Source organism: Schistosoma haematobium, chromosome 2, assembly GCF_000699445.3.
Source record: "Schistosoma haematobium chromosome 2, whole genome shotgun sequence".
Classification (NCBI taxonomy): Eukaryota; Metazoa; Platyhelminthes; class Trematoda; order Strigeidida; family Schistosomatidae; genus Schistosoma; species Schistosoma haematobium.
Window position 1 is genome coordinate 8,765,247 of NC_067197.1, and position 20,035 is coordinate 8,785,281.

Consider the following 20,035-nt stretch of genomic DNA (forward strand, 5'->3'; position numbering starts at 1 on the left):
AAACCAGATTCCAGTGGTAGAAGAAATTAGGAAGAAGTGATAGAAGTGGATAGGACTTACATTCGTGGATTGGTTGAGGTTAGACATTAACACCATTGGATGTCGGCCAGCTCAGTAGTCTAGTTGGTTAAGCGCCTGGCGTGAAACTGATAGGTCCTGAGGAGTCACATGCTAGGACGAAACGGCCGTCCAGTGCTTCCACGTTTTCCATGGTGGTCTAGCTTCACTTGAATGACAATTTCAATCAAAAATAATTTATTATAGCTCAGTGATATTATTACTATCTTATACACAAGTAAACCTCCTAGTATATATTCCATTCATTTTAGATTACAGTACATTCCAGGAACTATTGTATCCTCTTCTTTCAACTGGTAACTTATGCAGTTATATATAATGAACACTTAAAATGCAAGTTGATTTCATACTAAAATTCTTCATTTTTATTTCATTATTATTAAATACTTATATCATTAAATCTATTCCTATTCATGAACCGAATGTATTTTATGTAAATGATGATACAAATGAAGGTCAACGAATAGGTCGTATTACACATTTCAATAATAATAATAATCAACCTATCAATTTTAAAACAGATCATTTCAAAGCTGTTATTGTACGTGGTAATCGTCCACCAGCTATTTATTTTCGTTTAGATGAAAATACTGGTGATTTATATACACGTACTATTATTGATCGTGAAGTATTATGTTTAAAACAATATCAAATCAATAAAAATTTAAATAATATACAAACTAATTTAAATATTGATTATTCTCAAATCAATTATCAATATAGATCAATATTATCATCAAATTCAAAAATTATAGATCAATGTAAATTTACATTTCAAATAGCATTACATCGTATATTTATATCACAACAATTAAAAAATGATCATACAATGGAATCGAATTATCCTTATTTACCAGAATTTATTGATATTCATATTATAATTATTGATCGTAATGATCATATTCCTACATTTCAACCACATTCAATGATTAATTTATCTATACCAGAATCAGTCCCAATTGGTACACGTATACAATTACCATTAGCATATGATCCAGATTCACCAGAATTTAGTATACAACGTTATGAATTATATCCTATCACTATAACTGATTTTACATTATATATAGAAACAAAAGATATTCTATATAATACAAATATAATACAAGAAATAACTGGATTATATTTAGAAGTTAAAACAATACTTGATCGTGAATTATGTGATCATTATATACTTGAAGTGAAAGCATGTGATTCATCATCTATAACAAATACATTGATTTCATCATCAATAAATGATAATCGTAATATTTTAAAAATATATTTAACTATTGAAGATATTAATGATAATGGACCAATATTTCAACCTCAAACTAATATAACACAAATGGAATCATCTACTGATAATGTACCTATTTCAGTAATATCATCATTAACATCAATACAATCAACAAGTATATTATGTTATAAAATTGAAGTGATTGAATCAAGCTGGATCAAATCTCCTATCTTAAAATTGATTACAAAAGATTTAGATAGTACAAAATATTCATTAACAAAATATGAATTTGCTACAAATACCGAATATATGATAAAACAATTATTTAAATTAAATGAACATACTGGTGAATTATATTTAAAACAACCATTAGATTATGAAAAACATACTAGTTATACATTTGATGTATTAGCTATTGATAGTGAATATGATCGTCGTAGTAAACTAGATAATAATCTACAGTTAGTGAATTCCCGTATACAAAATAATATTTTTACATCTACAGCAAATATCATTGTCAATGTATTAGATATTAATGATGAAATACCTATAATTGAATTAGATTATTTAAGAATAGATGAAACAACTGGTAGACCAGCTACATTTGCACGTATTGAAGAGAATAATGATCCACCACAATTTATAGCGGATATTTTAGTTACTGATCGTGATGCTAATGCCTTGAATAGTCATGTCATTTGTACATTAGTAAATAAATCAAATAGAATACACAATAATAATAATAATAAAACAGATACAATCAATACATCATTTCAATTAACTGAAGTAAAACGTCAACCCGGTCTAGTACAATATAATATGTTAACTGTAAATAGTTTAGATAGAGAAATAAATGGTGCAATTCTTCGTATAAAAATTCAATGTACTGATTCTGGTGAAATAAAAAAAACATCTGAAGTGGATATTATCATACATATTATAGATGTAAATGATAATAGTCCATTGATACAACTTATATCACAAAATTTACATACAATAACAAATTCTAATGATAATCTTATTCATTTAAAAGAAAATACACCAACTGGTACAATAATTGCTTATTTTAATATAACTGATATAGATTATGGTGAGAATAGTCGTACAACATGTAAACTTTTATCAATCATAAATGATCCATTATTATCATTTAATATTCATGAATATTTTCATATTGATCCAATAACATGTAATTTAATAACACAAAAACCAATTGATCGTGAATTCACTTATCCACCATTAAATATAATTGATTTAATTATTGAAATTCATGATCATGGTCAACCAATACATAAATCAACTATGAATATAAAATTAAAAATTATTAATGAAAATGATAATAAACCATTATTTCAACATAAATTTTATCAATTTAATATTAAAGAAAATTTACCAATTGGTGTTAATGTTGGTCAATTAATTATTACTGATTTAGATGGGGATTATGATCAATTAATTGTTAAATTACATAAACAAGAACAATTACCATTTCAATTATGGAAATCAATCATTCCTTCATCATCCTCCTCCTCCTCATCATCATCATCATCATCGATCATTAATCAATATGAACCAAATGTTATGATATATTATTTAAATACAACAAAAATACTTGATCGTGAAGAAAAATCAATTTATGAATTTGATGTTTATGCAAATGATTTAATCAATGATAATCAATTATATAATCAATATAAATTATCAATCAATAATAATGATAATCATAAAACAAGTACAACAGTATTAGTTACAATTGAAGATGAAAATGATAATGATCCAATAATAATATTTCCACAACAATCAGATAAAATATTTATTCTATCAAATTTAGAAAAAAAATATTATCAATTAATGACAGTCAATGTAAATGATAAAGATTCTACATCAAATACATTTATATTTATGTTAGAACAAGAAGATTACATAAAAATCAATAATAATACGTTAAAAAATAGTCAATCAAATGAAATCGATATCGATCATACTAAATCATTAGATCCAATCAATCAATTACCAATCAATTCATTTTTAGATATTGATCGTAGTTTAGGTAATATATATTTAAATAGAGATTTACAACAAAATGATACAGGTACATATATTTATTATATTATTGTACATGATAGTATAATTAATCCACGTACAGCTTCACTTCGATTTATTGTTAAAATAGAATCAATACCATTATATACAAATCAATTAAAATCTAATTATTTATTCAAAAATCAATATAATGAAAATATTATAATGAATACAAAATATATTGAAACAAATGATGATTATACTACTTATTATTCTACTAATAAAAAATTAAATAATTCTTCTAATCTATTATTATCATCACCATCATCTATATTATATTCATCATTATCTAAACAATTAACACATCGTTTAACAAATGATACAATATTAATACTTTCATTAGGTTTAATATTATTAATATTATTAGCTACATTATGTTTAATTATATTTGCACGTCATTGGTCATCCAATTCAACGATACAACATCATTCTATCATAACATCAGATAAAATTCAATGTTCTAAATTATTTTGTTTTAGTACATCAAATCATAAACAATTAACTAATGATAATAATAATAATATGAAAATGGATAAAATTGAAGTGATGAGCATCTTACAACCAACACATTCCCATTCCTATTCTCATTCACCAAATACACAGAATACTTGTTCACCAACCAACTGTAATATTAATAATAATAATGGTAATATGAGAATAGATAAAAATGAAGTGATGAGCATTTTACAATCAACACATTCCCATTCTCATTCCTATCCCTATTCATCAAATACACAGAATACTTGTTCACCAATCAATTGTAATAATAATAATAATACAATACAATCATTCAATACATTCAATACACATTTGAATGATTCATATAAACAAAAAACTATAGATACTGATAATATTTATTATCATGATTGTAAACAATTTACATTATTACCTATTATAACAAGTTCATATAATTCAATGAATGAATTATATCCAATTGATGATTATACAACATTACAAACAATGAATACATGTAAATGTTATACACCATCATCTATAAAATCTACTACATATAATATAAATCATAATTTCAATGATTCTATTATAATACAACCTATAAAACATAATACATTACAATTCAATCAATTGACTACTACTACTACTAATAATAATAATAATAATAATAATAATAGTAATAATAATCCCATTTCATATTATACAAGTTTATCACCAAAATTAAAGTCTGATCATTTCATTGAAAAACGTAAAGTAAGAATTATGTCAATGGATGAAAATATTGATAATGAAATAGAGAAAAATTCTCCTTCTGAATATTTAACAACTTGATTAATAATAATAATAGTAATACTATTGAATATGTAAGTAGTTTATTCATAACTTTATTAATATAAATCATTATATCAGAAAGGGGTTTTGTGGATACTATAGTAGTTTTTAATAGTTGAGATCATGAGTCAATTAAAACTAGATCACCACGGACAGCTTGAAAAAGTACCAGACGGCCGTTTCGTCATATTGTGGAACTCTTCAACAGTATGCATCCATAATCCTGCATCGCGAGATTCGAACCCAAGCCCTGTAGGTCTCATGCATGAATGCTTAACCAGTGCTTTTAGGTTTTCCATGGTGGTCTAGTTTCAATTGAATCAAGATTTCAATTTGAAAATCATTATGATTTTTAGATATTATTGATAGGTATTACCGATAACACATGTCATTTTTGAGTAGAGATTGAAATTATTTGTATAACATTACATTTCACATAGCGCTTTTCTGTTTAGTGTTTTTTTGGAGAGTTAATTTTCTACGGGATGGGATTTCTAACTCCATGTTCAACCATCATACTTTATCCAAGCTTCGGACAGGTAGTAGCCACATAAGGGTTCTAAGCGGAGTTAGAACTTTTCATATACGTACATCTTTCCTACTTTTGTTTGGTTCCATGTGCGAAAATTTAAAAAATGTTTAATTCTATAGAGTAAAAGCCAGTTCAAGTGTTAGATAAGTGAAGTTGAACAAACCAATCTGTTGTTTAAGAGGTGTTACCAAAAAGTAACCCTAGAAATTTATATAAAAAGTGATAATCACTAGATTACATTCCACATAATTACTTAACTCGTATTCTGACTTAAATGTGTAGGCTAATTTCTGTGGAGCAGTATTGGTTCTATGAATACTACAGATATGCTATGTTAATGAACACTATGTCTACAAACTTTTAATGATTAGTTCAGTAATAAAATAACATCGTCCCAAATTGTTGACCAAAAATAGAATTTCTTTCAATTTAGATGCTACGTGATCTGAACAGATCTTTTTATTATAAAGGGTCGTGAAGTTCGTGAGTTTTTATTGAGATCATGAACTGATCAAAATTAGATTACAATCGAAAATATAAGATGATCGCATAATATCGTAAAGTGGTCAAAGTTAGACATTAATATTGTTGTATGCCGAACCAGTAAACTCGAGGTTAAGTGTTCGCGCGCGAGATCAAATGTCCAGAGCTCGAGTCCAGTGTGTGAGATCGTGTATGTGCACTGCTAGGAAGTCCCATACTAGGATGATGACCTGACATTGATCGGTTTGTGACCACATTTATAATGACTGTTATTTTTTAAATATCTATAAAATAATCAAGTATAGCTCTTCCTAAAAAATAACTTTGTTAAATAAAACGTAATTTGCCATTAAATTCATTTTGTATTATTTGTTTGAATCTTCCAACTGACGTTTAGGACTAAAACTGATCAGTCTCTTACTAGCATATGTGAATCGTGTACTGATTGCCTCGAAATTGCCTTAATTCACAAGCATTCCAAGTAAAGATGGATGGTGGCTAGGAGCAGAATCCTGAATCCGCGTCTCCTCCTACTTGGAACTCGTCAGCTAGATGTACCTGAATCCCAGAGTTGATGTTCACTCCGGGATTCGAATTAGGCTGGATTCGTGCACGTCATGAATTCCGCTGTTAGCCAATATCTATCATTGCTTATAATTTTTCATTAGTTTCTAATATAACATATTAATAAACATTTGCTGATTTACATTTTAAGTTAATTACAACTATTACTTACGTTAGTTACCAATGTCTAGAATTGTTAATAATCAACATAAGTACATTATTATTCTATAATTATTTGATAATTAACATAAATTACATTATTGATTCGTTTTAAAGGAAATGATAGATGATGGTACTATTGAAATATTGGACAACGATAAGAAGAAGAATCTATCATCATTATCATTCATATTATCTTTAATAGTATGACTATTACCTTCAATTAACACAAATGTCAAGATATAGAATGTCTAAATTATGAATGGTATTTACATCATCTGAATAAATAATTTAATAAACAAACACTCATGCACATGCATTCACCTAGGTACATACAAACAAATAGAAATAAGCATCTTATAAAGATACTAATCAATTGGTAATGATCAAAATATAATGAGTATCTTTCTCCTATTTTTTTATCTTTGTTTATAATGAAAGGTTCAATTTCCATGTCAATTATCATTGAAATATTACTAAACAGAAAAAATATTTGAAAAGATCTTTTGTTCATGTATATACAAGCATGTGTGTGTACATTTATTTTTGGTGTATTTTCAAACTGATGCAAAGATTTACTTATAATATTTATTTATTTATTTATTTAAACACATAAACATTGGTACAAGGAGGCACCAAATAGATATGCGCCACATAGATCATTCGATTTGTGTGAGGGCTGGGACAGTGCCCGGGTGCCCAAACCGAAGTAGGTGGTTTTATTAGGGGGCCACACCCCGAGGCTTTGACCTAAAGGTCTAACCCACAAAGCAGTAGAGCATTGTGAGGAGATGCGGTCCCATGGTAGCCGGTGACCAACGATTGGTTCATCCGCCATTTGTTCCCCCAGGATACTAGAGCCCATGTGCACCATTGGTTTGGAATCCGGTTAAAGCGCCGGGCATTCGCTTTTCGTCCTCTCAATTTCGTAAACAACACCCCCGCCACGAGAAGACAGTGAGTAGGACATCCCTGGTAGAGGCTATATACGCGTGGCCGTGTGAGAGCATTTCGAGAGCTAGGGCGGGCCCACCCCACTCTCAGCCATAGCAGGGCACTTAGAATATATAAGTGTAGTTCTATACAGAAAATAAATAAGATTATAATGATATGTAAGATACTAATACAACTGATATTGTAATTTACTTTAATCGTATATTACTGTGAAATCTTTACAACACAATAGATTACTCGATTACTTAGAATTAAGTAGGTTTAAATAAGTTTAAATCATCTATAATTTGTCAAACATTTAAAAATCTGTTTCATAGTAATACTAATACTGATATATTTAGAAAAATCGTATGCTAACTGTTAACATTTTGTGGATACAATCAAAGTGTAATAAAAATGTAAATGTGTTTCCCTGATTCCAAACACCTCCAGGTTGTATTTCTTCATTTCTGCAGCAATTCGTAAGACTTTTCCCAATCTCTCACATTGTACAAGCATTCCATGTATCTAAATTAATGGTTGTTCTAGTTGTCAGAAAAGGAATTAGCTTCATGTGTCTTCTGAAATGAAAATTTTAAAGAGATAATCTAGAATGTTTGTTTGTTTGTTTTTCTTGCAGAGAAATCAATCAATTTTCCTTTTTATACTTTTAATACTAAATAAGATTATGAATAAGAATTAACATTAACCATATCAGTTTCCCTAAGGTGGTTATTCTCATTTACTCTTCCAATTGTAATATACACACATTTTCAATGATATTGAATAGTAAAGAAAAAAATATAAATTTTTGGACATTTTAAATTATGATAAATGTTAAATATTAAATGGACTAAAATGAAACTCATAAAATATAAAATAAATTCAGAAGTAACTATATAAATAACATTAATGAATGAATGAATAAAAACTAAGCAATAAAATTGATAATACTAAATACTTATGATATTAATATCCAATTAGGTATATAATTTCCTAGGTGATAATTATAAGTTCTATTTAAAAATTAAAAAAACAAATATGGTAATCACTATATAGTTCTTTTTTCAGTAAATTTATTATCAAGCTGTACAGTCGTATAGATAGATAGATAGATAGATAGATAGATAGATAGATAGATAGATAGATAGACAGATAGATAGATAGATAGATAGATAGATAGATAGATAGATAGACAGATAGATAGATAGATAGATAGATAGATAGATAGATAGATAGATAGATAGATAGATAGATAGATAGATAGATAGATAGATAGATAGATAGATACTACATACATACATACATACATACATAAAATGTGAACTGTGAATAAACATGATGATCTAATAAAATTGTACAATTCGATCAGAAATTTGCAATATAAGATTTGTAAAAATTCTTCTATTATTTAAACCATTAGTTGATTTTAGTTAGAACAATAATGAAAACCAGAAAGATCTAGACAACTGTTTTATTCTGATGAGAATCTATGACCAGTGGAGATCAACCATATAGAATATAAGATAGATGATCACTGTAAATAATGAATGATAAAATTTTAGAATCGTGAATTAGTTGTAACTAAACGTGTACATCATTGCATACGGACTTTGTTTTAGATATTATGACTTAACTAATGAGACTGAAATTCTTGGATTAAACTCCTTATGATGGGGTCGTGGATTTCGATTACTGATGAGTTACATACTAGAATGGAACAGTTGTTCAATGTTTCCTTGTTTTTCATAATGGTCTAGCTAAGATCAGTTCGTGATTTAAAATATGATAATAGTTCTATTAAAAGATTTCTTCACTGAATATCATGGTTTCAACTTTTTTTAAATGTTTATTTCATCTTGAAATAAAACGGTTTCATATTTTTATACTAGTAAATAGATAAACATCAATGAGTGATTGAGAGAAATAAGATTTTTCACAATATGAATTAAATGAATGAGTGAATTTATCAGACTTTCGTCGACTTCCAGGTGTTGTTGGAATAAATACCTGGATATTGACTAAGTCTGCAATTTATTAATATTTTTGAATACTGAGTAACAGTGAAAGTTAACAGTGTGCATTTGGTCCAATTTAAGATTTGTCAGTCGAATCATCAATTTCAACATAAAGAGTAATTTGGAACCACGAAAAGATAGACGTACTTAATTACTTAATTTTATAAGGGATTCCCTGTATAATGTAAGAGGCTTTAATCTCCTACTATTGGTATTCATTGGTAAATTTTGATTAGTCCCAATTGATATATATGTATGAACCCTGAACATATTACTTCGCTATTCCGATTCACTTGTATGATTCTACTTAAATTGGATTTCACTTGTCAGTGAAATCTTAAGTGCACATTTCATTCAGTTTTGGACTCGTTCAATAGATGTACCTGAATTCTTGTAATCATAACAAAAATCTAAGATAATTTGATTTCACAATTAATTTAAGCCATTAGATACTGAAGAAGATTTGTAGCTCAGGTGGATAATTTTTCATGAAGTTTTGTTCTCTGAGCTGGATAGTTTGGTCATGGAGCTTTCATCGTTCTTCTAAACGACATCATCAGTCCAAACTTCAAGTAGACATTTATGCTGATGATGTCGTTCGAAAAAAAAACGATGAAAACTCCACGACCAAACCATTCAGTTGAAAGAACAAAACTCCATCAAAAGACATCAGATTGTATAACATATTTCTTTTGTAACCACGTTATCAAATGATTTTACACTTATCAGTTTACTGAACAGGTGTTAACTGTTTAAACATGTGAAATCGATGGAATCTACTGGATATTAAACATTGAATTCCATTAAATGTAAACCTATTAAGTTTTGATAATTGAAATTGATAAATGCAAGAAAAAAATATTTTAATGAATAAAACAAAAATCTCACAATAATGTTTGTTTTAAAAATGCATTATTGTATATACACCATTATTATTATTATTAAATATAAACATTATAAAATTATAAGCAGACGTTATAGATATTATGGTGAGTCAATTAGATCGGACGATGTTATCAACGGAGTTACCGATTTTGTGAGATCCATGATTCGACTCCACTTGGATCGTATGAATGATTACTGTCGAAATGTAAATCCTGGCTATTTACTTACTTACTTACGTCTGTTACTCCCAATGGAGCATAGGTCACCGACCAGCATTCTCCAACCCACTCTGTCCTGGGCCTTCTTTTCTAATTCTATCCAATTCTTGTTCATTTTTCTCATGTCTATTTCCATTTCCCGGCGTAATGTGTTCTTTGGTCTTCCTCTTCTCCTTTAGCCTTGAGGATTCCATGTGAGGGCTTGCGTTGTGACGCAGTACTTTCCTCAATGTGTGTCCTACCCACTTCCAGCTCTTCTTCTTAGTTTCTTCTTCCACTGGGATCTGGTTTGTTCTTTCCCACAGTTGGTTGTCACTAATAATGTCTAGCCAACGGATCCGAAGTATTTTGCGTAGACAACTGTTAATAAATACCTGTATTTTCTGGATGATGGCTTTCGTAGTTCTCCAGGTTTCCGCCACATACAGTAGAACTACCTTGACATTTGTATTGAAAATCCTGACCTTGATGTTGGTTGACAGTTTCTTTGAGTTCCAGATGTTCTTCAGTTGTAAATATGCTGCTCTTGTTTTTCCGATCCACGCCTTCATATCTGCATCGGGTCCACTGTGTTCATCAATGATGCTGCCTAAATATGTAAAGGTTTCTACATCTTCCAAATCTTCTCCGTCAATTGTGACTGGATTGGTGCATGCTGTGTTGTATCGGAGAATCTTGCTTTTGCCTTTGTGTATATTGAGACCTACTGCTGCTAAGACTGCTACTACACTGGTCGTCTTCACCTGCATTTGTTGTTGCGTGTGCGATAGAAGGGCCAGATCATCTGCGAAGTCTAGAACGCTAAATCCTGGCTATCCTTGTATGTAATCATCGAATTAATCCGCTTTAGTGGATAAGTCAAATACGAAAATGTAGTTTGAATACGTATATTTTGTACACTCATTGATTCAGGCAGACAATCTAATATTATAAGTGATCTCATCTTAACCTTATTATTTCTGGGCTTTTGATTTTTTGGGTGGTTTTACTAAATACTTTCTACAAATTTAAAGTAGAACACATCTGTGGTCTAGAAGTTAATGGTTTGCATGAGATCAAAGATCCTGAGTTTCAGTCTTGCATATGGTGTCGTGGATCAACCTTATTATGAAATTATAATTACTATGATCTCTAGAAATCATCATTCTGATAATAAACATGTGCGCACTGGTGACTAGCTTCAAGATGTAACTTCTGGAATTCTAGTAAGAAGTCGTGACCAGTGGAGTTCAATCCCAGTTGGGTGTGAGAGAGTTATCCACCTCACACAGTGGATGAATGGTTAGGCAAGATTATGAATCTATTGAAGTTAGACATTAACACCGTCGGATGTAGGTCGGATCAGTGATCTAGATGTTGATCGTTCGTGCACGAGACCGAAGGTCTTGGGTCCGGGTCCCGTGTGCAGGATCGTGGATGCGCACTGTTAAGTAGTTTCATACTAGAACGAAACGGCTTGTTGTTAGCTTAAATAAACTCATGAATTAAACAGATAAAATTAGTACAATCTCCACAGATTCGCAATCTGATAAAAAATCATAATCAGTCAAATATTTTAAGTCTTCATTTTCGTCTAATTCTCTGTCATTAAAGGTGTTGTTTATGAATTTTATGGTGAAAATTATTTTCATCATAGTTTGAGATTTTTTAGGGATTTGTCATAAACAAAGAGGCACTAAGCAGCTTTCGTTGTCTTTCTCAACAAAATGATCAGCACAAAAGTTGGGTAGATCTATTCAAATTTCTGTGCAAATGACTAATGGCCAGTACCACCGACGTTGACAGGTTTTTGTTAAATATTGTCCGGTTATTATCTGTATATTTAACTTTCTCTTTGACCTAATTTTTATTTTAAAACTGTCCGTGATTTTTTTTGGATCGATTCCCTATCATATTGACAGTTGATCCATCCTAACGTTTTAGTATTACATATAGCTACAAAACATCAATATCTAATCAAACATACGAACTATAATATCATTTTATCTAATGTATCAGCTTCCAAAAGTACAAATTTTCAATTAAATATTATTATCATTATTGAGTGAATATCATCCAGTCTTATTAACTACTCATTATCGACTTAAGTAACTCTATGATATGTGATAACTTTCCATTGAACAAACTTAAGCTACTCATAACAGCTAAACAATTTGCTAACATTTTCAGTGTCTTGTTAAAATAATTAAAACAAAAATATCAGTAGTCACGTACAACGAATCTACTTTATTTATTGTCATTACTCTTTATACATTATGTGATATTATATTCATTGTGACTTATGTATGATAATAACAATAATAATAATATTCAAATTTCACAGATTGAAATCATGAGTCAATTGAAACTAGACCATCATGGAAAACCTGGAAGAAGTGGACGGCCAACTCGTCCTAGTATGGGACTCCTCGGCAGTGCGCATCCACGATCCCGCAGCCCGCGGGATTCGAAACCAGGACTTATCAGTCTCGCGCCAGGCGCTTAACCAACTAGACCACTGAGCTAGCCGGCATCCAATGGTGTTAATGTGTAACCTCAACCAATCCACGAAGTTGCGCCACAGTACACCATTGTCTTCAGGGAGCTGATATCTCACAACAGACCTTGTTGAACTCGCGGGGTGCGGGATCGTGGATGCGCACTGCTGAGGAGTCCCATACTAAGACGAAACGGCCGTCCACTTCTTCCAAGTTTTCCATGATGGTCTATCTTCAATTGACTCACGATTTCAGTCTGTGAAATTTCTAAAATCTCCACAAACCCCTTCTGATAATATTCAAATTGATTTTTTCTATCCTAGAAGTAATTCCATAAAATGAAAGAATATTCCTCTGAAGTGAATAGTCATGGGAACAATCCATAAATCAACGATTTTTCATGAATAACAATGAAATTAAAAAGAAAACAATCACTAGCAAACTTAAAACGAAGCCAATTTAATAATAATGAAACATACATTGAGAAAATAATAATATTTTTTACCTTAAATCTTTATATACAGTATTCCAACTCGTTTTTTAAACTTTGCACAGGGTTTTTAGAAATAACCAAAAAAAATTTTTTTAATTTTTTTCCGCGTGTTTTGAAATAACCACAGCGTTTTTTTAAATTGAACTTCTTTAGTGATTGTGTTTAAACAATTTCAATGTATCATGTCTTAAATAACTATATAAATCTTGTATGGTTAATTCATTTATTGAATTTAGTAATGAGACTTGTAAATGATTCATTGAATTCATTCACTAAACCTTTTTTTGTAAAGTATAATCTACAGTTTATAAATGATTCTTCTTATAGATTCAATGAATAGATTTATAGAAAATACATTTCGTATTTTGGTTATGGTTTTCAATTTGTAAGATTGACAGGAATGAGATGTAATTCTATTGATTCTTTCACAGAATGAACAATCTCTCTTGTAATCTTCTTATTTCATGACCTTCTTGTCTTTTTCTTCTTCTTCTTCTTCTTCACATTTCCAATGGCCTAATAATTCACATCCATAAGAACTACAGTATCTTTAACATTATATCCGTCTTCAATAACTTTTTCTTTATGAGGTATTGTCTCATCTGATTTAACATTAAATCGTTTGTTTTTTCTATTCATCTCTGGTATGCAACGATGATAAAAAAATAATTTTTTTAAAGCGCCGTATTTATTTCAAAAACCGCGGAAAATTTTTTTATAATTTTTTTTGATTATTTTAAAAAACCCTGTTGAATTTTTAAAAAACGAGTTCAAATACTGTATATGTATACGTCTATATTTTAAAAAATATTCTATTTTTGTCTTATTCAACATTCAATTTGTTTTCTTTTTGTTTAAATGTTTTGTTGTTCAATGTTCAAATGTTTTTTTTTTAATTTTGCGTTATGTTTTGTTTTATTTTCTACCATTATGATTATGACTATTGTGAATGATAATGAAAACAAACCAAAAAAGTGTTAAAAGAAAATACATCATCATGATTGTTTATTGATTATATTTATTGAAATTATTTTGTAAATAAATGTAATGAAAATATCTTCTTTTCTTCTTTTTCTTCTTATTATTATTATGATTATCATTATTATTAAATAAGACATCTTAAAGTGAAGATTTTAATTATGTTCTTTCTGTTTTAAGTTTTTCAATGTTTTACAAAATTTAAAAAAGTATTTGATTGTGTTAGAAAGAAGAAAACACTAGGAAATTTCTACAAATCAACAATAGTAACTCACTGATAATAATGATGAATGGTGATTTAATTTTGTAGATTGATTGAAGTTAGATATTAACACTGTTGAATTCCGGCTTGATCAGTGGTCTATGGGCTAAGAGTTTGCATGCGAGACCTATAGATCCTGGTTTCGAATCCCACCATAGCAGGATTGTGGATGCGCGCTGATGAGGAATCCCATACTGGGACGAAACGGTCTGTTATGACTGATGTCCGACTTTTATCACGTGACTTATCCACTAATCAAAATACGGTCTATACAATCTTTCCACTGTGCCAAAACCAATGACGTTCGACCGGTATGAGCAGCTTAGCGTCTTATTTGGTCCTATGTCTGCCTAGCCCGTCCACTTGCGTCCAGAATTCCAATACCAGCTTTCAATATGCGAATCATGTATTCCAAACATACTGTGTTAATATACGAAACAAACATACCGCAATGCACCACAAAATAGGAAACAATATTTGTACATAATAAAGCCAAAAAGTGGTTGTGAACGTGGGAGGCAGTAGTTAATAAACTGGGCACAATTTAGGGACAGTAAGTCGTATAATAATGAATTATAGGTCAAAGTGAAGCTTATAATAAGGGGAATATAAATATACATAATCTAATTATTGAATAATTATACAATATGAATATTTATAGAATATTAGTCCATTAATAGTCCTCGGTAGTTACTTGTAATTTAACCTTCACTAGGATATAACACGGTCGTTCATTAATTTCAGGTTTTCCATAGTGATCTAGCTTCATGAACCCAACTCTTTTCTTGTTTAGGCTGTATAATTATCAATTCAAAAGTACTGAATTCCATTAAATGATATTGTAATGAACAAGAACATAAGTGCAGACAATCAAATGTATTTGAACACAAAATTACAGAACATCTTAGTAAAATCTGAAAGCCATACAGTAAATGTTTTATTTGCGAAATGTTAATCAGTCGTCTCATACTTCGTTGTTCTTTCAGTTCCATAGCAATCATTCACTGTTCTCGTTATCTTTTCTTTGATCTCCTTAACCTTCTACTGCCAGGTATTTAAATTTTGATTGATGATACATACTATTTATATCTATCAACCTCAGGAGCACACATCGCAGTATATTTGCGTATGCATTTAAGAGTTTAGTTGATGATACCAACTAAAGATGGTGTATTTTCATGTTGATTACATCTTGAGGCCCAAAAAAATGTCATGAATGAAGTCAAAAGGATATACAAAAAGGAGTAAAACAAAACATTTTATCATATGTATTGGGTTGATAAATATTGTGATGTTCTTTACTATGTTAAGCCCGTATAACTCATTCTGGCTTACTGACAAACTATTTTATCGATTTTTCTTAAATCACATTTTCACCATGTTAATTATTCGCTTAACAACTCTGACTTTTTATATTAACGTTTATGTGTGCACTTCTTATACTACTCATCACATATCTGCAACTTATTTTTGTATAACCATAAATATCGATTCACGCTTGATTAATTGGAGTTGGCTCACACACCTTCTCCACTGTGGGTTATTTCTCTTCGTCCCTCTTATTATCTGTCCATATGCATGAGTGTACAAAGTATACGTATTCAAACTTCATTCTCATATTTGACTCATTTAATTCCGTTATTCACTGACGTGATTTAAGTTGATGATTGTATACGAGGATACTTACTTACTTACGCCTGTTACCCCCCGTGAAGAAGCATAGGACGCCCACCAGCAATCTCCATCCAATCCAGTCCTCGGCAATCTTTTCCAGCTCTTCCCAGTTGTTATTCATCCTTTTCATATCTGCTTCTATTTCCCGACGCATTGTGAACTTCAGCCTTCCTCTTTCCTGCTTCCCTTCAGGATCACAAGTTAGGGCTTGCTTCGTGATACAATACGAGGATAGCCGGGATGTATATTTCGACAGCAATTACAAACGATCCAAATGAAGTCAGATATAAGGGCCGCTAAAGTATCAGCCAATAGATAAATATCATATCTGAAATATAATTACAAATTTGGAAAGATACTTTATCTTTTTTATCGTAATGATAATATTATTTTTATAATAGTAATATGATAGCAATAAATAATAATAAGAAAATTATGGATGTTTATTTAAAGATCAATCCGTGATATTGACTTTAAGATTCAACTAGCTTTATAAATCTCTTACAGTAATTAATAAATATGTACTCACCCGGGACTATTTTTAAGGGGTGATTTCAGAAGTTCCAGTGAAGTGTTGTGACTATTAGGGTTCGACCATATCAAGTATGAGACATTTACACATCAAGTACATTTCAAGATATTACGGTGATATTGCGAATTAATTGAAGTTATACGCGTAAACCATTAGATGTCGGCTCACTGTTCTAGATGTTAAGCACTTATCCGTGAGACCAGAAGTCTTAAATCTAACCCGTGGTTAGATCGTGGATGGACACGGAAGAGGGGTCCCATACTATGATGAGACATCTGTCCAGTACTCGTTGGTGTTCAATAGTTTTCTAGCCAAGATCATTTGGTTTTTTTAAATAAAAATAAGAAAGATTTATGCGTAAATATAAGTTTGTCAAAGGAAGGCTTTGGTAAAGATCTACCATAAAGAAAGAGATAGTAAATTTTATTGGTTGCGCATCAAGATGACCAGTCGAGTTAAGAATAAGGTAACCGTATTATGTGCCATTATGATCAGTGACAAATTTCAAAAATTTTATCGAAGGGGATTTTCTTTCCAAAAACATTAATTAATCATGACATGCAACTATATTTCACAGTGATTTAACAAATAAAGTAGTTTCTTGTATAACAAATAAAGAATTCAATAACAAAGTGTTCAGGAATTTCAAATGTCAAAAAGTTGTTGCATAACTGATGTGAAGTAAATGGGAATAATAACATGAAGCCAAACGTATGAAAGAAAATTGTCCTTTTGATAAATACCCGAAATTTGAGGAAGTAACCACAATCCTGGATCAGGTAAGGACAGTTGCTTTTGGTGAACTTCAGTCGTCTAACCTGGATTGTTTTATCATCAAAAGTCAACGGGACAAAATTGTTTACTCAAATACAAGGATAACTGTAGATAATTATATATATATATATATATATATATATATATATATATGCTTGAATGTCTCGGCTACCTGTTCCTGCTATCTAGATATTTCAACAAGTTATCTATTTTCTTGCTTGTTTTATCAGAATATTATGTCAATTAATTGTACAACCTGTTCAGGTGCGTTTGTGAAAAGTTCATGACCTTTCGCTGTTCAAGTTAGGAAAGAGCACAACCAAAGATATTGTGGTTGCTGGAAATATACATCGAAAAGAATGTACATTATTCAGATGTCGACTTCTGAAATGTCAATATTTAACTGGCGATCACTCAGTATTTATCGTCAGGATCGATCAAGAAATAAGAACAGGAAATGTGTTGAAATACTTTCTGCTGACAATTCTATATTGTACCCAAAATAGTAATATTGAATAAAGCAATTAATAATCATAATAATAATAATAATAATATTAATGACAATTAAGGCTTCTACAACAAACTAGTTTAAGACTCGTGGAATAACTAAGAAGCTCACTTCTATATAAACTAATCGTTGGCAATACTATTCAAAAATGCAATGAAAGCTATGCAATTGAATCATTTAGCACGGAGAATTAAGCATCATCAAAATCACCCATTTTAACTACGACTTTTCTCTGTCATCACAAAGCATAATTATAAAATATGAAAAGAGGTATGTATTAACAAAAAGTTTCTGGAGTATGAAAGAGTGTTAGGCTTATGGAAGAATGAAGCCTTGTAATTGTCACATTTTCACATAGATTTCTTACTTGGAAGTGTTATACCTTGTGCCATGTGTCCTATTAATGTATAACGTGAACAATGAATTATCGACCAAACCAATGACGCATAAAACAAGTACGAACAGTCTAGAGTCCTTATTGGTCCTGCTTCTGTCTAGCTCAACCTGTTAAGTCCAGAACACCAATCTCATCCACCGCGATATCAATCATGTATTTCAAATATACTGGGTTTATATACAAACCAAACAGACCAAATCGTACCATAAAATGTAAAATAACGTTGGTACAAGATTTAGCCAAAAGTGTTTGTGAATGTGGGAGATGGTAATTGATAGACTGTGTATAACTCAAGAATGGCAAAGCGTATAATAACAGTTCATAGGTCAAAATAAAGCTTATGATAAGAGGAACACGAATATGAATAGTTTAGTCATTTAACAATTATACGATAAAAATATGCCCATAGTACTTGTCCATAAATGAATCCCAAAAGTTACCACTCATTATTCTCATCGGGATATAACAGAAAGAATGAATTGTTGACACCACTAAAGTCCATAAGTAATTGAATAGTACTTCTTTCCAATACAAACGTTTGACTGTGTAGATAATTTTGAAGAATATTTCTAGTGAGACATTGTGATTAAAGTTGACGAGATTGTCTAGTATTAAGTTATTGACTGCTTTATATCACCTTATTTAGAATTATCCAGGGTAAGCATCATAAATCCTTTGTAACGTTTAAAATTATTAATAATTTAAACACAATTATATCAGCTATTCACTAATAGTAGTATTCAGTGACTAGTTATTTTCTCTGAAATGAGCTCCCAAAATATTCAACAGCAGCGTGTGACCAGTAAATCTATTTGAATTTCACATAGTAACTACTTTTGAATTGCCCATGAATAAAGGTTAGTTAAAAATAAATTTTAGATAATTACTTGTTGGGTAACTCATTGTTCTTAATATTGTTTATATCAGTATAAATTCTAAACTCATGGAAAAGGGATTCGTTCTTAATGATTTCCTTAGCTAACAATATTAACATCAAACCATATAACTGTGTCCTCGTTGTACAATAATAAGTTATATTATCATTTACCACAATTATTTCTTAGTTATCTAACCTGTATAAACACTGAATGATTTGATTTTAATTAAAACTACTTGTCAGTATCCTGATTTAATTTATGAAACAAAACTCTAGAATCACTATGGTGAACACAAATGGTACAGAGATATCACATAAGTTAACCATATTGATTGTCAACGGTCAGGGAGACAATTTTTTTATTTGAGCGTTTAGTTGTAATCTTTATGATTGTTATAAGTGTAAGGACATACTTTAATGATTCTTTAAATAATATCTATGAATCTCGGTCTATAAATCAAAGAAATAATGACATATAAATTCAGTATGGGTTTTGTGGAGATTTTTAGGAATTTCACAGGTTGAAATCAAGAGTCAATTGAAGCTAGGCCACCATGGAAAACCTGGAAGCACTGGAAGGCCGTCTCGTCCCAGTATGGGACTCCTCA

General features: G+C 30.2%; 1 protein-coding gene across 1 annotated transcript; it reads left to right on the top strand.

The window, feature by feature from the left end:
* Positions 1–409: 409 nt before the first annotated feature.
* Positions 410–14,481, top strand: MS3_00006146 (uncharacterized protein; the record flags this gene model as incomplete). Its single annotated transcript, XM_035731316.2, has 2 exons — positions 410–4,695; positions 13,256–14,481. One exon carries the CDS (start codon positions 410–412, stop codon positions 4,661–4,663), a length of 4,254 nt encoding a protein of 1,417 aa, XP_035587325.1. The 3' UTR covers positions 4,664–4,695; positions 13,256–14,481.
* Between the last annotated feature and the right edge of the window lie 5,554 nt (positions 14,482–20,035).